The sequence below is a fragment of the Vanessa cardui genome, chromosome 17, assembly GCF_905220365.1.
Source record: "Vanessa cardui chromosome 17, ilVanCard2.1, whole genome shotgun sequence".
Taxonomy (NCBI): domain Eukaryota; kingdom Metazoa; phylum Arthropoda; class Insecta; order Lepidoptera; family Nymphalidae; genus Vanessa; species Vanessa cardui.
In genome coordinates, this window is record NC_061139.1 from 6499902 (window position 1) to 6525925 (window position 26024).

Consider the following 26024-nt stretch of genomic DNA (forward strand, 5'->3'; position numbering starts at 1 on the left):
AATCAAAATATAGACGTCAGTACATTGCAGTATATCCCACTTTTATTTTGGAAAATTTTAAAACTGCTCTATTAATATTCAATTATCGGTAGAGTTCATAAAGCTATCACTAAGTATAAGTAATGCCAGCATAAAAAACAAATTGTTGACTATTTATTTACTGAGTTATTTAATTAAAAAAATATACGTACCTAATTTAAATTAAGAATAAATAGACATTCAACATTTTAATCATTTAATTTGAATAAACAATTTATGAAATTATTTCATTAACAAAAAAAAAACAGTTAAATAAAAATTATTTTGAATATATGCCTTTCATTAATAAATAATCCTGCTATTCTATTATGTTAAGGTAAAATCAAATACGTAACTGTTAGTGGAAAATGCTTCACAATTAACAGTATTTTTAAATGCATGGATATAATTTTTAAGTTCCAATGGTTGATAAGAAGGTGCTCTAAATTTTCCAATCACTATTAATTTAATAATAGTATTCATCATTACATCTTTTTCAATTACACCAGCATAAGCATCCCATTGAGAAAGATGAAATCTGTTAAAGAATACGTCACTACGAACAACATGTTTTGCAATTGGTATATCAAAGGCAGATCCATAGTATACTATGGTACCACAGTTCTCAAGAAGTCTTAACATGACATCCTCAAATCTACCTCCTAAGCAGTTCAAAGCTAGTACAGGTCGAGTTAATGATGTATTAAATGTTGTGAGTTCTTCTGCCTCTTCAAGGGTGTGTACAGCTGTTGCACCAATACTCAAAAGATGTTCTTTAACTGATTGATAATTACAATGATTTGCAACAATATTGAAAGTATTAATGTCCCAAGCCTTACAAAGCTGTATTACACTCTGTCCACAGGCACTATTAGCAGCATTCTGTATGACTGTTTGACCAGGTTTAATCTTTTTAAAATCTTTTAGCATTCTATAAGCCATACATGGAGCTATAGTCAACATGGAAGCTTCAGGAAGGGGGATGTTTGGGGATATGACGTGGACATCTCGTTCATGATATATACCATAGTACTGCCAGGTTCCAAGACCCCTTGAAGTTAAAACCACACGCTCACCAGGATCAACAGTGCAAACTTTATCACCAATTTCAACTACTTCACCAACACCTTCATCACCAGGTACACAAGGTAAATGTGGCAGACAATGATTTCTACCTGAAATGTAAAAAATGATGTCAACATATTCACTATTAGTCATATATAATTCTATTACCAATTTAATAACAAATATGTGAAATAATAATAAATAAAACAGCTTATCTCCATCTAGTAATTTTATTACTATAAATTACAATATATCACATATAATTACATTTTAAATAAAATTAACTATGAACTAAAATCTAAAATGTATTTGCAGCCAGCAAAACCTTGTGTTGTCAGTGCATTTTCAAGAGCTTCTTTATATTCTTCAAACTTTACCATTTTATATATTGGGCCTTTTAACTTTTTTTCACACATTAAACTTATAATATCTTTCATCATCATTTCTTTTTGGTCAGCAGGAGCTTTTTCATTCCATGCCGTCATCCAAAATCCATGAAAAGAAATATTCTTAAAAATAAGTGCAGCATTTGGAATGCTGAATGGTTCCCTGGACATTGCACCATATGTAACCATCACACCAGATTTATCTAAATGCCTTGTTAATTCTAATGCACTTTTTCCACCTACACAATTTAATGCTAATGCTGGTCTATTTACTTTTTTTTCCTTAAATATATTAGTACTACGTAATTCTTCTTCAGTAAGTACATATGTAGCTCCTAAGCTCTCGAGATATTTCTTCAATTCATTAATTTCAGGTCTATTTCTAACAATATTTATGTTTTTCACTCCCCATGCTTTACAAATTTGTATAATATTTTGGCCACAAGCACTGTTAGCTCCATTTTGTATTACAACAAGACCATCCCGGACAGGCTTGAAATCTGATAGCATTCTATATGCAGTACAAGGATTAACTGTAAGTGTTGCAGCTTCAACTACTCCCAATTCCTTTGGAATTACTCGTAAAACATCTTTTGTAAAAACACCAATGTTACGCCATGTACCCTTTGTTGGTTTAGTGATAATGACTCTATCTCCAGGACAAATATCTGATATTTCATTACCAATGTTTTCTACAACACCTACACCTTCATTTCCCGGTATGATAGGTAGATTAATCTTTACAGGATATTTTCCTAAAGCATAAAAACATTTTCTTATGAAATGGTGTTAAGATCAAACAAGTTAACGACAAAAACAATAAAAGCAAATAAAATATACCTTATGTTAATCTTCATGTTGTAAATAAAATAAAAAAATAATATTTATTTCACTTCAAGAGTGGATAAATGTTATATATGTAGTAGCAATATGTTAGATCATAAGATAAATGTACTACCTTGAATGGTATTTATATCTGCCGGGTTGACTGGAGCAGCTAGCATCCGAACAAGAACTTCTTGACTGTTAAGTGGTGGCACTTCTATTTCTCTGAATTTAACTACCTGTATTGGATCACCAAATTCACTATAATACAAACTTTTTGACATCAGGTTACGTGAAATGTTAAGAAAACTAGAATTTTTTATTAAACTAGTGGTTTTTACACCACATATAATTTTTCGAGACAGTCGTATAAAAGGCATTGTGCTGATTATTATTTAACTTAATATTCACATTAATTTACAAATCATATAAGAGACAGTGCTGTGATATTATTCTTCCTTGTTTTTTATCATATCATCAGACGACAGACATCAACGAAGCAGTCGAAGCAGTTAGTTGACAGATGACAGATGAAGTTAAGTCAAAATTAATAAGCGAAGATTAGTTATGTACCAGCTACCAACTACTAACCAATGAATTATTGATTTCTGAATGAAACTTTGAGAAGAAGACGACGATAAATATAGGCTAGTTTAATAAGTTACAATTTTGAAAATATATTATTTTAAAAATATTGGATATTTATACCATTAGGTACTTTAAAACCTTATGTTTAATAATAAGTATTTTTAATATAAGGGGCTCAAATTCTAAAAAAATAGACAAATAAGGTACTTTAATCAGCAGAAAACTTATAAGAAAAAATAAATAAATGAGAGACTAAGTCTACTAGCTTAAAATAAAAACTTTTAAATGATTATGGGATTTGAAATAACCAATTTGTTGCTTATCATCAGAAACCAATTCAGGATTCGAAACATGACTGCTCGACATACTTTATTATGATCGAATTAGCTAATAATCTAAGGAAACTAGAGTAGAACTTTTGTCTTTGAATTATTTTATCTAATGAGATACGAATATAGGTATGTATTTCACTTAGGTTAGTTCCACGTGAAATGAATAGAATGTTTATACGACTGCATTTAGTGGAATTTAAATCCTTATTTTATACCAACTAGCGGAATTATTAAAACTGTTTTACTGCAAGGGCAACGACAAATTCTTAAGAACACATGTTCGTTCCACTCTTCATATGTATGCATTTTATTTTATAATCTGGGATTAAAATGCATATTATTTAAAGTGATTTATTATAATGTATATTATATATTCAATGGTTTTGTTTTGTATTAATACAAATAAAAAGTATAATTTATATATTTGTAAATGTAAATTCATCCGAAAGAAAACGAGAAACTCGTAGATCTAAATCTTTTCGTGCCATGGGTGCACTACAGCTTGGTGGAGCTGTTGCTTCGGGTGGAGGGAGTTGAGGTTTTGGTGCTCTGAAGCGACGAGCCCTTGTTAATTGCCATGACGTGCTCGTATTACGGAGACCTCCATGTGGTACACCAGTTTCTTTATCTATAGCTGGAGGCACTGATCGCGGGGCACTAGAACAATATTTAAATGTTAAATTTTTATTATAGAACGAATAAAAAAATGAAAGCAGTCGGTAGTTAACATTCGATGGAATGCCATTATGAAGACGTGCTTGGTATTTTTTTTACTCCTTGATTTTTTTTTATTTTATCCAAATCATGGGGCCAGTTATCTCAATTCATACACTGGTGTGATACTTTGACCTTGATACTCGTCCCTTAAAGTTACTGTTGCTACTAATATTCTTAATTATAAGATAGAAGACGAACTCGGATGTAAACGGATATTGAGTTTTTATCTGTGTAAACAGTATAATATGATCGTTAAAATCACAATATAAAATATATATATATATATATCAAAAGCAGTTTTCCGCTGGCAAGTTTGTATCAAGGAGACAGTTTTTATTATTTTTCATATTTAAATGAAGAAAACCTATACTTACTGTCCTATTGAGATTAATGTCCTTAATCGAGCTGGTGCAATAACAGATGGCAACTCGTAATATAATGAATTTCTCTTCAGACCTGCAATTACCCACCAAGTAAACGTTTATAACCTTTTTATGTTTTTATGTGTAAATTATATTAACTAGTAAGTAGTAGTAAGTAAATTATATTTAAGTGTAAATTATATAACTTATTTCAAAATAAGAGTAATTTTAAACGTTAAAATGACAGTTGTTGCAGATGTTGATTTAGTATATCTATCTATTATAAAATTAGATTGTCTATAAAATTTTTGTCTATCTGTCTGTTTGTTTGGTCCGGCTAATCTTTGGAACAACAGGGCGGCGCGGCAGTTCCACTGAGCTGACATGATAAGGAGTAACTTAGGCTACCTTTGTTTTAAAATTATATATAAAATAATAATAAAGTCACGCTGCAATGTAAAAATATTTTACAGTACCGCACGTAATTCTCATGTATGCCACTACTCTGCCGTCACTTCGAGTACCTCCTAGTTCCTACTAACGACTTAATATCACAAAAGCTTAATACAGAATTAGTAAGTTATAGTAAATTCTACAAAATGAACAAAATTTTTTTGTCAAATTCAAACGCGCACAAAGACGCGGGCGTCTAGTAAGTCTATATAAATAAATGAAGAGACGTTTTTCTTCTATTACCTAACTGAAAAAACTACTAATCTTATATTCATAAGAACTTATACCAGAGTCTTATAGTAAATTGTAATATTCATTTTCTTACCCGAATATTTGACGTTCGTTATGGAGCTTTTATCTTTCCATTTTTGGGAACACACGGGACAGACTGACCGTCGTATCGACCATCGTGGGATTTCCTCACGTCTTTGCTCTACTTTTTGAAATGCTGGTATTTCTAATTGAGTCTGTTCGTGGAAATAGAAACACTATTTAAATACTCGTATCTATATACTATAAGGGAATTCGGTCTGATTTACACGCCTAAGAGGAATCTAGGTGAAAATAGATAATAATAAATAGGTGTGATTCTAATAATAATAAAGCAAGTTTCTCAGTTGTGATTTTTTTTTCATATTTGAGATAAAAAAATCACGCTGTTATAGTAATAGGTACTTCATAAATTTTAGTAAACCTTTTTAGTATCTTTGTTTGAATGTTATTGTTGCATGGTTATAATTAGTACGAAATTGCGGCTAAATAAATAGTAATACTTATTAATTTATTTTATGCATAATTAATGATTTGTTTTCTTTTAAAATTATAGTAAAGAATGAATCAATACATTAAGTTGGTATGGATAATTTGGAGTAGCAATATTCGTGAATAAGATGCATGAAATATCTGGTATGTATAATACTTAAGTGTGCCTTAAAGTTCAGGTTAAAGAACTTTATTACTCATAAAGTACCTTACAGTTCACTTTATAATAAGCAATACATATGACTTACATACAAAGTTTTAGTGGTAGAATCTGTGGCAGTATTTATTATAACATTGACCCAAAAGAGATATAAATAAAATAAAAGAAGTTGTTAATTGTCATCTCACCGGGGGCGCGGGCATTGTTGTAGTGAACGCAAGTATGGACGGTATGTCCATGTCACGACGCGTAGACATCCGGGAGACACGTGAACGAGACGCGCTGCGCTCTGTCATGCGGATGCTCATACCGTGTACACATGACTCGTTCAAATTTTGACTATATGACAATTTTTTTTTCTATATTAGTATGTGCTTGTATATATATATATATATCTATATTAACATTATAACTGTGAAAGAAAATCTGTCTGTCCCATTTTACAAGCAAATCAGTTAACCGAATTTGATTAAATTGGAAATTAATCAAGCTTGATCCCCAAACATATGCAGTTTTATGTCAAACAGCTAACGACCACTGAAATGCGAGCTAAGTCTCTAAGTATATATTATATTTGTAGTTTTTGTTATATTAGCATAAACATACATTACGTACATATGTAAGGTCAAGATTGGCAATTGTCATAAAATAGTTTTCTATGTTTGGTTACACAGCGCGATTCAAGAGCTATAAATAAAATTACATAGAAAAGTACAGAAATCGTTTTATTGCCAGAAGCATTATTTAAAAAGAAAACTGCGTAACCTACTCACTGTACATTTATGAACAATAATTATTTAAATTTTATTTTTTTTATTGCTGTTAATAATATAATTATCATGCGACGAATAAAGTATAAGCAGTTAAGTACCTACTTACCTATTAACTAATCGGTCGCATAAAACAGTGAGAAAGTAGTGTAGTCAAAGCTATTAAGTGAAAGTAGAGAAAAAATTACATTGTATTATGAGTATAAATTCGCATTACGTTAAATTTTTGATGGACTTACCATTTGTTTACAAATTTGAAAATTTTTCTTAAATAACGATTGAAATTTAATCTAACCTTTTTAATAGTAAAATTCATAGAAGCGCCTGTTCATATTATCTATGGGAGAGGTGGGGAACATATCAAAGCGCAATCAATTATTTTCTTACCGGAAAAAGATGTGAATACTTATAACTGGATTTAAGCTTACAAATTCTAAAGTTAGAAATAAATTCTAACATAGTATCTGATCATTTGGCGCCTTTTCAAATCTATTATTCTAGGAAAATTGATATTTTAAATATACTGTTTTGCATTGGCTAACTTAATTATGAAATGTGAAAAACAGAAAGCTCACTTGTCATTATCGTCACTACTTAACATAAGCGGCTGATCTCGTAACTCGTCCTCCACTTCACGACTCCTTGAACGCACCATGTCCAGAAGAAGTGTATCATTAACACCCAGACTTTGTGACCTTTTAAAAGAGTTTCGCAAATTATTAATTATCTTATAAAATATTTGAGCAAAAAGCAAAATACTTTCGGGGGTGAGTAGCACATAGACGTATTAATTGCAAGAAGACCATGGATAACACTTTCAATGGGCAGAAATACCGGGAACCCAAGATATAATTTACCTCTCTCAATCCTCAAACCGGAACACAACAAAACAATAATTTGATAATTAGCGGTGGAGTACGAGTGTGGGGTAACAGACATATATATTTTTTTTCGCTGTAAAAACGCTTTACGCGCTTCCCCCACGTGATGGAAAGTGGGAGGAGGTGGGTGTGGAAGAACCCGGTTTCCTGGACGCCGAGTGCGCCCAGACCCACCGGGTTTACCCACTAAAAAACCAGCGGTACCCTCACCGTCTCTCGGAGGGCACCACGGGATCGCTTACGCATGCTACCGTGGCGGGGTAAAACATATGCATCAAGGAATGTCAAAATGAGAAACAGTATCAAGCGAAATAGCGAAAAATAAATCTTCTATTTTTAGAAGATATAACTAAACTATAACAAAATGGTGGGGTTCTAAATAATAAAGAGACATGATTGTTGGAGTCAATGTTATGGCTATGTCTATGGTTATATGTAAGCTCGCGAATATGTGAAGCAAAGACTGGAGAAAGGCAATGCTCTAGCACAATTAGGAGGTTGTGCTTACTTAGACGGCCCGGCACATTTCTGCCACAGGTTTTTTATTAAATTATACATTTGTCAACCGACTTCAAAAAGGAGGAGGTTATCAATTCGTATGTATTTTTTTTTTTGAATAATTTTGTTACTCATAGACAACATTACATTACATACTTATTTATAAAAATGATTTTTAAGATGCAGTTTTTGCAAACATGAAGCGAGTTGAAAAAAACTCACAAAATTTTAACCGCAGATATTATTTTTCGATTTTAGCTATAATTTATTCGTGTTACGGTCTGGATATTGGTATTCCCGCACTTAGCGTAACTCGAAACTAACGAAAAGGACTTGGAAGGTTTTATGTTTCTTTTTTAAGTAGGTAATTTTTTATATATATTTGATAATTTATTGTATATTTTAGTATGTTTTAATTGGGTTTGGTTATTTTTATAGCCACCCATAAATAAGGCTAACAATAAAAATGACGTTATTCGGAAGTTTGATATTCATTTTTAATATATTACAAAATCAACCCCAAATTCAGAATGATCCTTCAAAGCCATTGTTAGTGTATAATTTAATTGTAAAAATAAATATGTCGCAACCGGGTTAATTATTTCGGTCAACGCCATCTAGCGGAACGTATACCACTACCACGAGACTACGTTATGGAATCGTTTCCGGAACGCCAGCGCCACGTAGCGGCACTCGATGGAGTTTGTGTAAGCATGCGCCAGAGGAGAACGTCGGACATCACTACTCTCCGAGCGTTCGGCGCGTGCGGTCACAGAACCATCGCGCATTCCGGTTACCTACTTAAACTGTGTTACTGAGTGATTATACTGTGGTTGATTGTACAAGTGTGTTTTCTTGATCCTACGTCACCCACCGATAGACGCCCACAAAGGAAACCATGAACTATAACTGTGGTGATGGCCCTCCGCCGTCATCAGAAGTGGGATCAGCGTTGGATCAAAACAATGAGAACATCTGGCGTGCAATGTTCGAGCAACAAAACCAGAACATGCGAGCCTTGATTGAGGCCCTGCAATCATCTAAGCCAGCCCACCATGAAGAACTACCAGCATTCGATCCTGACAAAAAGGATGCTGATGCAAGATCCTGGTGCTCGACGGCTGACTTGTGTTTTGCCGAAAATCCTCCAAGCGGCGGTCGACTTGTTTTGGCGGTCAGCAAGGCGCTAAAAGGTGAAGCATCAACTTGGTTATCTCAAATAGCCTATGAGGGTATCACGTGGGTTGAATTCAAAGCTCTCTTCGCAACACGATTTATTTCGACCGAAACATTGGCGGGTACCCTCATTAAGATGAGTGCCGAGAAACCAAGTGAAAAAGAAACACTACCCGCATTTGCAAGTCGATTAATTTCGTCGCTGACCAACCGATGGAAAGACGTAAACAAAGAAGAAATCGCCGTAGCAACAGTACTCGCTCACTTGTCACAGTTCGAGCCGCGACTTCAGCGCATGGCATTTACTACGAACATTACATCAAGAGAGAAATTACAACAAGAACTGAGTGCTTTTTCACATCTCAAGCGCAAAATGAACACCACCAGTGAGATGTCAAATACAACTGACATGAAGCGAGCGAGGATGACCCAAGTTCAGTGTTATAATTGTGGCAAAAGTGGTCATAAGCGAATTGAATGTAGAAGTAAAACGATTGACACGAGAGGACGGCCTACTCCTACAACATCGTCGAGTCAAGCATCGCAGCAGCCGGCAGCCAAGACCTTGGTTTGCTTTAAATGTGGCAAGCCGGGTCACATCGCCGCGCGGTGCAACAGCAGCAGCCACGGCGGCAGCGGGCCTGCCATCGGCGGCGCACACGGCGGCGAGCGACGCGTTGACATCTGCACGGTGCAGCCACCGTCCGGGACATTAATACACAAAGGTGAATTAATTCAGTTTACATATGATTCTGGTGCTGAATGCTCGTTAGTTAAAGAAAGTTTTTCATCAAAGTTCAGTGGCAAGCGCCACTATAATGTTGTTGCTATGACTGGTATTGGTAAAACACAAGCATTCAGTACAGAGCAGATTTTATGTTGTATTGTGATTAACGGTCACCCTCTAGAAATCTTATTACATGTTTTACCTGACAGCTATCTATAATCGTGGTTTCGCGGTAAATATGACAGCTACCGACTTTTCGTTCACTAAGGTTTGTTGTGTAAATTCGATTAGTCAAAATAGTGATAATACATTACGATTAGATTTAATAACGACAGGTGTGTCTGGTGAAAACAAATCTAAACTATTGGACGTGCTTAATCAGTTTTCTGAGTATTTTATTACCGGTTTACCTACAACGCGTGTAAACACAGGCGAGCTTAAGATTAAATTAATTGATTCGAATCGAACGGTGCAGCGGCGACCGTATAGAATGTCAACAGAAGAACGTAGTATTGTACGCGAACGTGTAAAAGAGTTATTAGAAGCTAATATCATTAGGCCTAGTTGTTCTCCATTCGCGAGTCCGGCACTGCTAGTAAAGAAACATGACGGCTCCGATCGTATGTGTATAGACTACCGCGAGCTTAATAGTAACACCGTCTCCGATCGTTACCCTCTCCCTCTTATTTCTGACCAAATTGCGCGATTTCACGGTGCCAATTATTTTTCTAAATTAGATTGCGCTAGTGGTTTTCATTTAATTCCAGTTAGTGAACATTCCATAGAAATGACTGCTTTTATAACAAATGACGGACAATACGAGTTTTTAACCATGCCTTTTGACTTAAAGAACGCTATCTCAGTATTCCAACGGGCTATTATGAACGCTTTAGGTGATCTAGCTCATGATTACGTGATTGTTTATGTCGATGATATTTTGATAGTTTCACCCGACGTAGAGTTAGGTTTACAGAGACTTCACACTGTATTGGAAGTTTTGACTAAAGCTGGTTTCTCTTTGAACCTCAAGAAGTGCTCCTTCCTCAAGACGAAGGTAGAGTTCTTGGGATTCGAAGTAGAGTCCGGTCAGATTAAACCCAATCGTAGAAAGGCCTTAACTGCTTTACCGCCCCCTGAAACAGTGACTCAACTACGACAGTTTATAGGTCTAGCGTCTTATTTTCGACAGTTTATTAAAGATTTCTCTAAAATAATAACTCCCTTGCACCGATTAACTTCATTGAAACTGTCGAAAATAAGACGCTAGACCTATGTCTAGCGTCTTATTTTCGACAGTTTATTAAAGATTTCTCTAAAATAATAACTCCCTTGCACCGATTAACTTCATTGAAAGGCCAATTAAATTGGAAATCTGAACATGAAGTCATTCGTCAAAAAGTAATTTCTGTTCTAACGAGTGATCCTATATTATCGATCTATGACCCCGAGCTTCCAGTAGAGTTGCATACAGACGCGAGTAGTTTAGGTTATGGAGCAATCTTATTTCAAGTCAAAGATAATAAACGTAGTGTAGTAGCTTATTACAGTAAAAGAACATCTCCAGCAGAAAGTCAGTATCACTCGTACGATCTTGAAACTCTCGCTGTTGTAAATTCGATCAAGCATTTTAGACAATATCTTCATGGCAAAAAGTTTACCGTCTTTACTGATTGTAATTCGTTAAAATCTTCTCAAACGAAAAAGGAACTCACTCCTCGGGCGCATAGATGGTGGTCCTTTCTACAGTCATTTGATTTTGATGTCGTATACAGAGAGGGAAAACGTATGTCGCATGTAGACTTCTTCTCGCGAAATCCTTTGTCACTTGATTCAAAAGCAGTAGATCGTGTTAGTCCAAAACGCGTTGACGTAACAGAGCTTTCCCCTAACTGGCTCCAAGCGGAACAACAGCGCGATACTGAGATTTCAAAAATAATTGCTGACTTAGAAGAAAATCGTTTAGATGAACAATTAGCGAAAACTTATGTGTTACGGTCGGGTATCTTACATCGAAAAATACAGCGCAACGGTAGAACTAAGAGCTTACCATATTTACCTCGTGCTCTCAGATGGTCCGTAGTTAATAACTTTCACGACGCTATTGTTCATCTTGGTGCCGAAAAGACTACTGAAAAACTATTTCATTACTATTGGTTTCCGGGAATGTCTCAATATGTTAGAAAATTCATTGATAATTGCGTTACATGTAAAGTGGCGAAATCGCATTCTGGTAAAGTTCAAGCCGAATTGCATTCAATACCTAAAGTAACGACGCCATGGCACACGGTTCACATAGACGCGACGGGTAAACTTAGCGGCAAAAACGATAAAAAAGAATACATTTTCGTGTTAATAGATGCGTTTACGAAGTATGTATTGCTCTTTCATTCGACAAACATTGACTCTAAAAGTAGCATTCACGCCGTAACTAAAAGTACAGCTCTATTTGGTGCTCCAAGTCGCATAATAGCTGACCAAGGACGTTGTTTTTCGAGTAAGGAATTTCGTGATTTTTGTGTTAGTAAAAATATTGACTTACATCTGATAGCGACCGGTTCATCTCGTGCCAACGGGCAAGTAGAGAGAGTTATGAGTGTTCTTAAATCAATGTTAACTGCAGTAGAAACAAGCGGTGATAAATCGTGGCAGGATACTATAGGCGAGGTTCAACTAGCAATAAATTGTACGATGAATAGAGTTACAAAAGCTTCTCCACTTGAACTTTTAATCGGGAAAGTTGCAAGACCGTTGTCATTGATGTGTAGCGAAATAGAGACCGATGTTGATTTGAACGAAATTCGCGATCGCGCGGCTGAGAATATAACACAAGGTGCGGAATATGATAAGGCTCGATTTGATAAAACAAAGGCTAAAATTAAGAATTTTGCAGTAGGTGACTTTGTATTGTTAGAAAACGAAGAACGGAACCAAACAAAGTTAGACCCGAAGTATAAAGGTCCGTTTAAGGTGATTAAGGTTTTGGATGGTGATCGTTACATGTTAAAGGCTTTAAATTCAAAGCGTACGTACAAATATGCACACGATAGGTTAAGAAAGATGCCAGCAGGTCATTTACCAGTCGATGTTGATGATAGCTGTAACGGTGTTGACGAGTAAGCTTAATGAGTGTAGACGAGTAAGGGATGCTAGCGGCCGTATTGTGTTCGACCGTACCTGTAGTTATTACGTAGTCGTAGCCCGTTAGAAGTCGGCATCTCTTGAGGCAACTCAAGTAGACCGTGGGTGCGCGGTGCGCGTTTAACTCAGGCGGAGGTCGGGGTCTAAGAGAGACCACAATGGTGTGTAGTCACGGGGTGATACACACGGGCACATGCAAGGTTTCGATCCACACGGTGGATGCGGCAGGGCAATGTGATTGCCAGTCGGCTAGAGAGCCGTGGCGCTAGAGGTTTTTACTCGTAGAGTTTTGTAACTGTAACTTTAAAGATAATTTAGCAGTATAGTGTTAATGTGGAATAAAATGACTGTGGTATCTGGCCTGGCGTGGTGATCTTGACTGTAATTGTAATTTTGATTATTTTGAATTCCTATTGTTCGATATTGTTTTAAAGTAGAGTTGAAGCTGAGTTGTTAATAGAAATTAAACTGTAGTAGTCTAAGAGTTTCTTTATTTATCCAATGTGTATGTAATGTCAGAAGTGGCCGAGCAGAACAAGGTTTTCTGTGGTATGTTTTGTCGGCAGGTTAACAATCACACGTGGGCGTGTGCAAGCAGGATGGCCGTGTCGCAACCGGGTTAATTATTTCGGTCAACGCCATCTAGCGGAACGTATACCAGTACCACGAGACTACGTTATGGAATCGTTTCCGGAACGCCAGCGCCACGTAGCGGCACTCGATGGAGTTTGTGTAAGCATGCGCCAGAGGAGAACGTCGGACATCACTACTCTCCGAGCGTTCGGCGCGTGCGGTCACAGAACCATCGCGCATTCCGGTTACCTACTTAAACTGTGTTACTGAGTGATTATACTGTGGTTGATTGTACAAGTGTGTTTTCTTGATCCTACGTCACCCACCGATAGACGCCCACAAAGGAAACCATGAACTATAACTGTGGTGATGGCCCTCCGCCGTCAAATATAATAATAAAATAAGTTATTTATCATAGTTATTCTATTGCAATAGGTGAATGATATTTAAATAAAGAGACACGTGATAACTACTTGTTTATGTACAAATATATACTAGAAGATTATGCGATGATAGATTTGGACGTCAAGTACCTACTTACTGCAAATAATTTGAAATATAACTGTTTCTACAAATATAGTTTATTTATTCTTGAGCACGATATTTAAGTCAAAATATATAGCCGTAACAAAACTTACCGTACCGTTAAGAAATGTAGTATCTCTTACTGTAACTAAAATAATTTATTGTAAAGAGGTCTTTTATAAATAAAAACATATCTTTAACGACTACTAACTGTTGACTGTTTTGTTGTGTGCCATAGCTTTCGCTGTTTTGTGACATCAAAGAAGTCAAGTACGGAGGCAAAGAGTCATTTGATTTTATGGAAGTATCCCTTTGACTGGCTCTCAACTTTATTAGAAGCGATGTGTACGGAGTCGTGTCGTTGTACATAAAAGATATACGTTGCGGTTCTACTTTTTTAGATCTGAAAGCGTTATATTAATTAAACATCACCAAGGAAGTAAAATTTATTATCTACATTTATTACTATGAGAAAAAGTGTATATTTTTTAAATATATTATATAAATATTTTTTAAAGTGTAATTTTCGTCTTTTTTATACTGTGAGTTAAAATAATTAAATTTACGGTAACAAAAAAGCCCAATATACCCGCCATAAAATAAGTATGTAAAATAATGTCAGTCAATAAAAATTGTTATTATAAAAATTATGGGCACAGGCTTGTACGTTCGGAGAAATAATTTCACTAAATAATACTACGCCAAAAAAATGAATGAAACCAAAAAACGTATTTGCTTCATTTGTGGTTTTACGACATACATTATTCAATGATGTTGTGATGATGTATTCATTTTTTCTATGTTTGAGTCATGCGGTGATTCAATAGGGTTCGGCTATTCACCAAGGCAAATAGTTTAACTAATAAAAGGCATTGCACGGCTTATAATACGACTGATATACAAACACTTTATTTATTAGTATGGAAAAATAGAGTATACATAATTACTACTATTATAATTTGATTGAGAATATTCTTACAGCTGTTTTAAAAATCATTATTAATTTACTACTAAAACTTTATAACGTAAGATTGGTTTATACGTAACAATATAATAAGTTAGTGCTTTTATTTATATTAGCTTAGATTAATAAAAATAGCATCCACCAAGCCACATTAAAGTGGCGTGGTGGAATAAGCTACGCCTCAAAAAGAGAGCAGGCCTTTTTCTCGGCAATGAGACATTTATAAGCTGTTCTTTTAGTTATCAACTAACATGACATACAAATATTTTATCAGTATTTACATTTATCGTAACAAAACAAATATTTTTAATGCAATTTTGTGCATTTGGTGGAGACACGTGTATAAGATTTTTATCAGCCACGTGCAGGATTGCTCAGGACATTTTCCTTTACCGCCGGGCACGAGGCTTACTGTGAGCTCTAATTAAGTACACAGTCTTCGGGTTTGAACCTCCAATAAATAAGAGGTTTATTCCAGCCACTGGACCAAGTTTGCCTTGTTTCACCAGGCTTAAAAGTATATAATCATAAATATAAAATGTTCACTTACAACGATACACCTCTAGATGAGTAAAGTTTAAAATATCGAGCTTTCCAATCTCCATTTTTCCGCCATGATGTTTCGGTATTCCTAAAAAATTTCAAATATTATGTAAATGTACCAGTTGATGTATTAATGGATTATATTGACTCTAAATTTATAGATTCGATAGAAACACGTAGCTATCACAACGCAGATGGAAAATTGATTTGACATGGGATCTATTTTTTATATCTATAATCTATATAGTTTAATATAAAATGAAACTTGAGGACCTTCTTCATTTTCATTTTACTACATTCTACATGTTTTAGAATTGATTAAATATATATTTACCTTATAACGATTCGGATATACTTTATTCTAGTAATTATTACGACAATTATTGTATTTTATTACACATGTAAAAACCGATTTGATTTAAACCTTAGGCAATGATTCGTTCGAAAGTCTACACTAGAGTCGAAGGTCATATAAGCGCGGTGACACTAATCAGGCAGTAGTTATGTACGCCTTTTAGAATATTCTTGTTAAAGATTTTATTGACCGAGTGCACACGCCCTTCTCGACCAATATAATCACAACAATCAATAAATGTGGTAGTTGATGATTCTCATTCCTTAATAGGTTTAGTTAATTTCGTATGCAGCTGCCAGATATCATAGAAAGTGATACGAGTATACCTACTATGTAAATACGTATATGTATGTACGAAAGTAAGTAGGTAGATACTATTGCGTGTAACAAGACTTGAGTAAATTTGGTGTTGTTTTTTTGATCAATGTTTTTGTTAAAGAACCAATGACACATTTATGTTACATTGATGTAAGTGAGATGAAAATAGTCAGTCAAATTTTATCATCAAGAATATTTCCTATAATTTCTTTAATTTATATATAAAGAATATTTCCTATAAAAGATTAGTTATAGAAATTACTCACTGCATTTTTTTTCAAGTAAGTAAATTGGGTAGTATCGTTAAAATCATGTCACAAGGATCGCATTGAAATTGTGACATATTATGCACATAAATAAATTACGGAAAATATACTTTTTGGTGATTGTTGTAAAATGACATTTTCGATATTTTTTTTACATTACTACAGATAACGAAATATTAGATTTCTATAAAATGTACCTAAGATTTTACAAAATTAATACAATATTGATAATTTTTTTTTAATTTGAAACAGATTTATCTAATATCGAGACTTTAAATAAGTTTTACTAGATAGTTTTTTTTAAAGAATTTTTAATAGTGTTTATATACTTAGGAACTGTTTATTTTCTTGAATCATTTCTCGAGATACGATATACTCAATTAATGAAAGTCTAGAAAATAATGCAATTTATGCCCAAGTTTTATTCTAATACATTAATTATAACGTGATATTATACTTTATTATTGTCTGTTATTGTTTATTACGGAATTATTAACACTTTACATTCAAAACTTAAATTCAGTAACAAAGCGGTCTTCGGTTTATTATGTAACTTTTGTAATTATAAACTGTAATATTATAAAATGATTTATGTTATAAATATCATGACGAGACTTTAAGCAAAATAAAACGACTCTGCTAACTAAATAACTAGAAAATAATAATATCCCGTTACAGAGTGTCCTGATTCAGAATGAAAAATTTCGTGAGAGCCATTGTCGGCGTATTGTGACAGATACAAGATCATTTGCTTAGTGTCGCATCATTAGCGATACAATATGATTCGATAAGTAATTGGATTTCTCATTTCAGTCTAGCTGTTGTGTTGTGCGATGTCAAGCGGCGGGGGCGGCGAGCGCTTGGTCTGTCGGCCGGTGCTCTAGTCGGTCCGTTCGCGAACAACCGCGCGCACGTCGCGCTTCGACTTGTCTCACAACACGCCGCAAGATAACGCGCCCTATTTAAACGCAATACTCGCTCTAGCGCAAGCCATACCACAATTAAGTAACGTCTATACTTTTGTGGTAATTAAATTAATTACGTCGATGTTTTGAGATCATAATATATATCGGCGCAATCTCAAAACCGGCTTCGTGACCATATGATCTGCACTGGACCCGCTCGAACCGTGCGACCCTCTCAAATAGCAGCGCGGAGTTATGATGCGGATTTACCATTAAAGTTCAATTGTGTAAGACGGATTCGAGAAGGATGACTCAGTGCTAACGGAAGACTTTCTCAAGTGTTTTGGTGTCAGTTTCGTGACTTGGAGTCGCTGGAGATGTGATTGTTGACCCTGTGGAATATTTGTTTTGTAATATAGTGTAATGGCAGGTGCTAGTGAGGAAGGAGTGGCTGTGGAAGAAAATGCGGCTGGACCCGCACAGGAACCCCGCAGACGAGGGCTCAGCGGATCGATGTCATTGCGCACACGCAAGTTAGGCCGGCGTCTATCACGCAGCATGTCCATCGTTGCGCTGAAGCTGCCGGAGAAGGCGCAGAGCATAACACGATCTTCCTCGAAACTCATACGATCGGGCAGTCGCGATAAAAAGAACAGATCCTTTGAGCTGTCTCTTATACTACCGGATAAAACTCAAAGACAGGTAAACAATATTTATCGGTTATTTGGATTATGTCATTTTAATTTTATATTTACACTCATTGTTTTTGCAAAATGTAAACATCGTTACGTTCAAACTGGATTGAGACTATATGTATGGATTGTCAATAATTACCAGTTTTTTTCAAATTGAACTATTGAGTTAGTAGATATTAATGTTAACCATAAATTTGACGGTTTGTTAAAAAATGACCAAAGCATTTTAACGTTACTATATAACGCTATCCTTATCTGATAAAATCTTCGAACCGATCGAGTCGAACTTTGTTTACTTAAGTCACCACACGCGCTCCGACACCGTATGGAACGCATTCAAAACGTGTGTTTGTTTCATTATGAATTTGCTTATATTTGTTTCGTCAGTGTCGCCCACACCGTGGATTTCTCCATTGATATAATAATAAGCCGCAATTGCCGTCGTTCGAATCCGTCATGCATTGTTTGCCTTTGTCATTGAACCGGGGAATTGCGCGCTCTTTGGCGATTGTTTGACTACAGGCCAATTGGCTACCAGCTTCACTATAATAATTATTGATTGTCTAAGGTTTATTTCGGTTAGACATTTCACGTATGGAGTAATGATTTAATGCTCTTTAAATATTTGTCGGTGTGTTCCTGTTCCTGATCCGTACGTTAGCGAGTAGCGAATGTTATTGAAATAGTAGAATTTATATAAACTTTAGACATTGACGTGGATTGCAGTTCCGTATATAGTTAACGGGGCAAAGTAATTAAGTTTTTTTTACAATGATTGTTTCCTGACAAAAGTAAAGGACAGAAGAGATTCGGCGAACGATTATTTAATTTAACTGGTGCGAATTAATTAGATATTTGTTTATCGCCTATTAACGTGTTTTTTCGTGCGGAAAATCAAGGACTTTACAAAAAAAAATTTATTTATTAGCTATGCAGTGTTCTTAAAAATTCCTACATATAACTTCTTATTTTAATTAAATCTGGGCATAATGCTGTAAATTCGTAACATTACAATTTATAAAGTGTACTTATATTTTGAATGCGAATGTCACTTTGTCCTTCTACTTGTTACCTATTCACATCCACATCATTAATGTTTAATCTACCATAATGAAATATATAAGGTCGACTGGGACCGAAATGGAATATTACTATCAAAATTTAATTTTCGCGCATCAAGTTGCGGAAACTGTTAGACATCTTATGTTAAATTTACTTACAAATTCTGTATAATGTTGCAAAATTCATATTATAATGTCGTATATGGGCGACGGTGACAACTTAGCATCAGATGGCACTTTCTCGTCGGCCTACCTATATCATTAATAAAATTAAAATAATTAAAACATACAAATGTGATGAGAGCTCTAAAAAAATAATAATTTTAAAAGAGGTATAGCGAATTTCAAAATTAAAAATCACCCAGCTTTTTTTTTAAACCCAACATTATAAATATGTTGATAAAAAGCCGACGCAATTGTCATATTTTGAAGCACTCAGTTTGAAATGAAATCTGGTTAAGTGGTTGAGTGGTAACATTTTATTTTCGTGACAAGTAGGGTACAATGGTACATGTTAATAATTTATTTTGATAGCTACAAAAAAAATCAAAATATTTTAGAAAATATCACGTATTTGTTTTAACCTTAAAATGATAATGGACTATCATACTTGCCCTAGAGAAAGATTTTTTTCGTTAAAGACATTATACTTTAAGTTTCCCTGACATTTTAAGCAAGGTGACATAATCTTATACAAATAGTATTGAGATTAATAAAAGTCAACCTTCGAAAAAAAAAACACTCGTTTAAAAACTGACTGTGATCGGAGAACAGATTTCATAAAAGCCATGTTATTATTATTGACGTAAGTGCAACAAAAGCCAGACAATAAAATTATACATTTGTTAAAGATGCATTTACCCAGAATGAGGAAGAACGCCTACGTCTTGTTCTTTAACAATAAATGATGAACATTGCAGAAATTAGATGACAGGAAATAACACATCATATCACTTATTCGTAATAGCAAACTATTAAAGAGGAAAACGAACATTATACATTAATAGGTAGTAGAACATAGGTGGAATAAATTGGCACTGCTTTATGAGTGAAAGTGATGTCGCAATCAAACGGTGCAAGTTGCGTGCTTACATGCGGGCTCGCAGTAGCCACCTTAATTAGATAGCCTTATAATTCGTGACGTTCGTGTAGTGATAACCAGAAATATTTGATACAAATATGCACCTTTCAAAGTCACGTCCGATATTTTGCGTTGCATTTAAAACGCACGACAAATACACTTGTATAATTGTTTTAAATCATTGATAACAATATATAGTGATATGTTATTATATATCAATGATTAAAAACAATAAATTGTCATATAAAAACACATTTTTATTAATCCATTTCACAGACGTGTATTACAAGAAAATATTTTTTATATTTTATTGCTTAACATTTATGTATATTCTTGTTCATAAAAAAATCATAATATCTCTAATCATGTTCTATTTTAAATATAATAACTTCTAAAATTGTATGCATTTAAGTACTTTGTTTCATTTTCGAGGATAAGTAGTTGCGTATTTTGTGACATAAATCATGTGGGTACATGTGTAATAATGTTTTGAGGAAAAAGCAAATGTGATAAAATTTAATTTAACATTCCTAAACTTAAAATACGTATAATCAAATATTTATGTGTAGTAAGAGCACAGAACAGTGAATGTTTTTAATGCTCAAATTTTAAATAGTTTGGTTTAACTTCGATTATTTTCTTTAGTTCGTTCGGTATTTGTAAGCAGACTACCGTTTTATTTGGAATGCTGCCATTTTTATTGATCGCTAAGTATTAATGGTTTAAAGCATCTGTTTATTAAACAATATGACTTATGGGAATCTCAAAAATTCAATGATAATAATAATTGTATTTTAAGTATGCAATGTTTCTAGATTGTTATTATGTAAACTTCCTAAAACTGAAAAAGGGTACTTAGCTATCATCAATTGACTTGTTCGAAGATTTTGGTTCGCCGTTCGATACCCGTGTATGTATTTATTATAAGTTTACTTGGTGGTAGGCCTTTGTGCAATCCCGTCTGGGTAGGTACATGGGTGTCTTATCTCTCATCAGTTATCCTACCGCCAAATAACAGTACTCAGTATTGTTGTGTTCTGGATTGAAGGCTGAGTGAGCCGGTGTAACTACAGGCACCAGGGACCTGACATATTAGTTCCCAAGGTTGGTGGCACATTGACGATGTAAGGAATTGTTATATTTCTTACAGCGTCATTGTCTATGGGTGATGGTGACCTACCGTTAGGTGGCCCATATGCTCGTCCGCCAAACTATATCATAAAAAAAAGTTTATACTGTGCGAGTTTTGGATACCATCTCCTTGAAACCGAAACAAAAATATTAAGTATTTGCACTTAAAGGTTTGCTCAAAAACGTACCACAAAGTGAAATTAATAAGATAGAAAAAAGAACATATTCCTTGTGTGTAAATAAGCGTATAAAACACTAGGTTAGGCTAGGTTTCGAGACGAGATGACTATCACTTTTCTGTATCGGGAGCGAAACCGGTTGGATGGTAGGTGGATGCAAGCACAAAACTGGACTTCGTAAAGTCTATATCTCTAGGGCATCGATTAATAAAGTATGCAACGTCAAATCCAAAGGTTTAAATTTATGGTTTTATTAACTATTAACTCATAATTCAAGCAATTCTATTGTTACATACTCTATAACATTGTGATAAATAAAATTAGTATTCACAAACTAAAAATATATGAATAAATATTTGAACCTTATTCAAACTAATACATGGTTGTTAATTTTTGATTAATATCATCATAAACATTAATTGCCAAATATAATGTGTTGTCTTCGCAATGAGAAGTTCATTTATGTAGAATCCTAATGCTATTACGCATCATTAGTTTCTAATAATTTGAGTATAACCATTTATTTATTTTTGCAGTTTAAACAATATGAATAATTATTTATAAAGACATAAAAATGACTTTACAATTTGTTTAAAAAAAATCAAATAGAACTGTAAGATATATTTTTAAATTTGAAACAGTGAGCACGAAAATATATTTCCTTAACGCAAAGTCTGTGTTAGTATTTTTGAAATATTAGGTTGGGGAAAAAGTCTTTTCGCATATAGTATGTATGAACTTGTAATAAAATCTCTTTGACTATACCATTTGTATCTGGCTGGTTTTGGTATCATTGAAAAGTTTTAATTTTAAAGAAGGCACTTCCAAATTCAAATTAGGAATTTTTGTGATTTTCATTTGTTTTTGTTGTTGTTAAAATGAGTGAACCTAAAGAAGAAATTCGATACATTTTAAAATTTTACTATAAAAAAGGTAAAAATGCAACTCAAGCCGCGAAAAAAATTTGTGATGTTTATGGACCTAATCTATGAGAGTAGCGCAAGTTTGGTTTAAGCGTTTTCAAGCCGGAAATTTTGATATCAAAGATGCATCTCGCTCTGGTCGCCCTGTTACGGACAAAATTGACGCCATTTTTGAAAAAGGGGAGCAAGATCGGCATATTAGTAGTTACGATGTAGCTGAAGAACTGGCAATTGACCACAAAACGGTTTTGACTCATTTGAATAAAGCTGGGTACACAAAAAAGCTCGATATATGGGTGCCTCATGAACTCACTAAAAGAAACCTAATGAACCGTGTACTCATTTGTGATTCTTTATTACGACGTAATGAAACCGAACCATTTTTGATGAAGCTGATAACTGGTGATGAAAAGTGGATCACATACGACAAGAACGTGTGAAAAAGATCGTGGTCAAAGGCCGGTCAAGCTTCACAGACTGTGGCAAAACCCGGATTAACTCGCAACAAGGTAATGCTGTGTGTATGGTGGGATTGGAAGGGCATCATTCATTATGAGCTGTTACCGCCCGGCAGGACCATCGATTTAGAACTGTATTGCGAACAATTGATGAGATTGAAGCAAGAAATTGAGAGAAAGCGGCCAGAATTGATCAACAGAAGGGGTGTGGTTTTTCGCCATGACAACGCTAGACCTCACACATCTTTAGCCACTCAACAAAAATTACGAGAGTTTGGCTGGGAGGTATTAATGCATCCGCCGTATAGTCCTGACCTTGCACCTTCAGATTTTCATCTGTTTCGGTCTCTGCAGAATTCCTTAGGCAGTGTCAGGTTAACATCACGAGAGGACTGCCAAAACCACTTGTCGCAGTTTTTCGATCAGAAGCCCCAAAATTTTTACAGCAATGGAATCATGTCACTACCAACAAGATGGCAAAAAGTTATGGAACAAAATGGCACCTATATACTTTAGTTAAATGTAAATAAACTATAAAAAAAAACTTTTTGAATTTTCATATAAAATACGAAGAAACTTTTTCCCCAACCTATTATTTAAAAAAAATACTCACAGTCAAAGAAAAACACAAAGTGATATAAAGACGGCTGTATTTTGCAAACAGTTTTGCATTATCGTATCCGTCCCCAATTAACATGGAGACAACGGAGGTTTGCCGTAGCAATGATCCGTACAAAAACTGCCTTTGTCACGACTACGTGACGCGAGTTGATAAAAAGTTTGTTTTGAATGTAAATAATTTTGAAATATGTAAAATCTTATAAGTTGAACATGAATATTATATGTAGTACGTTAAATATAATTGCTTGACTACAGTTAAAAACATATAAATTGTAATTAATTATGAAAATTCTAGGTACCATAAACATAATCTATATTAAGACCGCTGACTCATTACGATATCTCCGAAGCCATAGGTGCGATTGACTTGAAATTTATCATAGATACTCCTTTTGCGATGTAGAAGGTATGAGAAGGATTTTTGGGTGTTTCAACATCAAGATGGGGAAACGGGAGGGGTAACTTTGAATAAATTTTACTTTGATGAAACGATAAAATATACATTCAATTGGTCATCAAGCCTAATACAGAAGCACGAGGCTTAGCCTTACGAAACCTGTCTGATTAGGATGTATGTTGAAATATATTTTGAGATCGGCAATTACTCAACTATGCTTATATGCGTAGCTGTAGTATCCGTTATAATATCGTTCACTTGTGAAAATATGAAATTATACGGAATAAAAATGATTTGAAAGTTCGTAAGAGACAGTATATATTTTTAATGTAACTTTAATTATTTAATGTAATTACAAATTAATTCCAATGATGAAGATGCCATTGTACACACTAAATAAAAAAAGGAAAATATTCATTTTTTGCAGTTAAAAACTGTTTTACTGCATTAGAAATATTTAAAATTTCATAGATCCCAATTATGCAACTATTACATCATAATTATATGACGTCCTCTTGACCGGTTTCCGTCACGGTGATAAATTTTAAAGGAGACAAGGAACCTGTTCCGGAGATATTACAGTGTCCACGTGTGTGAGAAAACAAAAGAACACCCCATCACTCTCATAGACGGCAGTCTGGTACGATGACAGAGAGACCACGCGCAAAACCAACCAAGTCAGGGATCCCACCTGGGGATCTTCTAGTTGGTTTTAGCACTGTCATCATTTTTCCTGATTCCTCTCTGTTAGATCGTATCGGTAATCGAAATCAATATCCTATTAATATACATAAGCATAACTACTAATTACATAATGTATATTGTGAAATTACTTTTATTTAGACAACAATAAATTAATATATATTTTTTATGATATTTTATTGTTTTTTTTTTATTAATAAACATTTTACAACAATGTATTCATAAGAAAGGCGACAGTTATATAAATAAAAATATAAAAGATCGTTATGTAAACAGATTATCCAATAAGAGATAAAAATTATCTGTTTACATTATTGTAACGGAATTTCGAATATTAAACAAACAATATTTTAGACTCTGAATTTTTCAAAAGCCGAGATATAAGTTGCCTAGTCGGGATAACAATATCGTATGTATAGATCGTTAATTTTTTGCAACCCTGCTACATTACAAGGGCTTTCTTGTTAGTGCCGAGTGCTCTTAACCTACCTTTATTAAAATATAGGCCTCGCCTGTTTCACTAACTAGAAGAAAAGGCTAAAAATAGCCTGAGTATCTGTCTCAGTAACACAGTATCTCAGGATTTTATGTCAACAATGACGTCAAAAAAGTAAGAAATTTCAAAAATAGATTTATTTAAAGAAAAAAATACGTTGAGCTGTATTTAGAAACTCTTTGCATAGATATGTAAAATTTCTTCTTTCTTTGATGTCTATCAGTTAAAGGATTGTATAATATACATATATATGTATATAAAAACATACAATGATGTTTTAACGACACATTGGTTAAATTGTATTCAAGTTTCACTTTCTAATTAAACCTATAATGTTATGAAATACTTTACGTAAGTTGCAGGTAACATGTAAAGGTACAATATAATGTATTAAGACATCATATTGTATGTACATTACGAGATTTTCCGGTAATGTTTTTTGTAAATCCGCTGAGATGTAAATGTTTAAACTTTAATATTTTAGTAATTCTAGCGTAATTTGAACTAAAAAATTGAAATGATTTTTTTTTTTAATTTAATAGGCTTTCCAAGTAGGTAATTTCAAAAATCAAGCGTTACCGCTTCTTTTAAATATCGGAAAAAGTGACAAGTACCGCAGATTTTGATAATTAAAAAATTATAATCATACGTACAAATTACACATGTGTACATTTTTATTACTTATGTAAATATGTACAATATTTACATAAAAGATAAATTATAATAACAATTAAAGGTAAAACTGTTATAACGGCCGTTAGAAACAAATGGAACCTACTAGTTCAGTGATAGCGGTATTAATACTTCTTATTCAGAAAATTAGTTGAAATAATTCTTTTTACCTTTATTCCTAAAGAAAATAACTCCGTTGACATGTAGAAAACGACACGATTTAATTATTTCTAAACGAGATTTGATAATTTTATTAATTATTCATTGTTTAGTTAATGTACTAGTTTCCTACGATATTATG

At 34.0% G+C, this 26024-nt stretch overlaps 3 protein-coding genes across 5 annotated transcripts in view; 1 reads left to right on the top strand and 2 right to left on the bottom strand.

Annotated features, from left to right (window-relative positions):
- Positions 1–307: 307 nt before the first annotated feature.
- Positions 308–2788, bottom strand: LOC124536935 (enoyl-[acyl-carrier-protein] reductase, mitochondrial). The gene is made up of 3 exons (XM_047113604.1): positions 2428–2788; positions 1397–2224; positions 308–1193 (listed from the first exon to the last, which is right to left on the bottom strand). Exons 1-3 carry the CDS (start codon positions 2672–2674, stop codon positions 346–348), a joined length of 1923 nt encoding a protein of 640 aa, XP_046969560.1. The 5' UTR covers positions 2675–2788; the 3' UTR covers positions 308–345.
- An 832-nt stretch (positions 2789–3620) lies between these two features.
- LOC124536821 lies at positions 3621–20037 on the bottom strand. Of its 3 annotated transcripts, none has more exons than XM_047113441.1 (8): positions 19925–20037; positions 15471–15551; positions 14168–14359; positions 7014–7133; positions 5857–6007; positions 5072–5213; positions 4306–4387; positions 3621–3871 (listed from the first exon to the last, which is right to left on the bottom strand). In XM_047113441.1, the coding sequence occupies exons 3-8, from the start codon at positions 14323–14325 to the stop codon at positions 3631–3633; spliced, it is 894 nt and encodes a 297-aa protein (XP_046969397.1). In that variant the 5' UTR covers positions 14326–14359; positions 15471–15551; positions 19925–20037; the 3' UTR covers positions 3621–3630. The 3 variants fall into 3 exon arrangements, with proteins under 3 accessions (XP_046969397.1, XP_046969396.1, XP_046969398.1); XM_047113440.1 differs by lacking the exon at positions 19925–20037 and adding an exon at positions 16403–16534; XM_047113442.1 differs by lacking the exon at positions 19925–20037 and adding an exon at positions 15798–16047.
- LOC124536820 overlaps positions 17257–26024 on the top strand; it is a 112663-nt gene continuing 103895 nt past the window's right edge. The window contains exon 1 of the mRNA XM_047113439.1: positions 17257–18009. Within this exon, the coding sequence (XP_046969395.1) occupies positions 17731–18009 (279 nt within the window). The 5' untranslated portion in view covers positions 17257–17730. The remainder of the gene's footprint in view (positions 18010–26024) is intronic.

Coding starts and splice junctions, on each gene's coding strand:
- LOC124536935 (XM_047113604.1), bottom strand. CDS start 2,674: ATGCCTTTTATACGACTGTCTCGAAAAATTATATGTGGTGTAAAAACC. Junction 2,225..2,427: donor AGATATAAATACCATTCAAG/GTAGTACATTTA, acceptor TTTATGCTTTAG/GAAAATATCCTGTAAAGATT. Junction 1,194..1,396: donor AACACAAGGTTTTGCTGGCT/GCAAATACATTT, acceptor TTTACATTTCAG/GTAGAAATCATTGTCTGCCA.
- LOC124536821 (XM_047113440.1), bottom strand. Junction 5,214..5,856: donor CAACAATGCCCGCGCCCCCG/GTGAGATGACAA, acceptor TTCCACGAACAG/ACTCAATTAGAAATACCAGC. Junction 3,872..4,305: donor ACATTAATCTCAATAGGACA/GTAAGTATAGGT, acceptor ATATTGTTCTAG/TGCCCCGCGATCAGTGCCTC.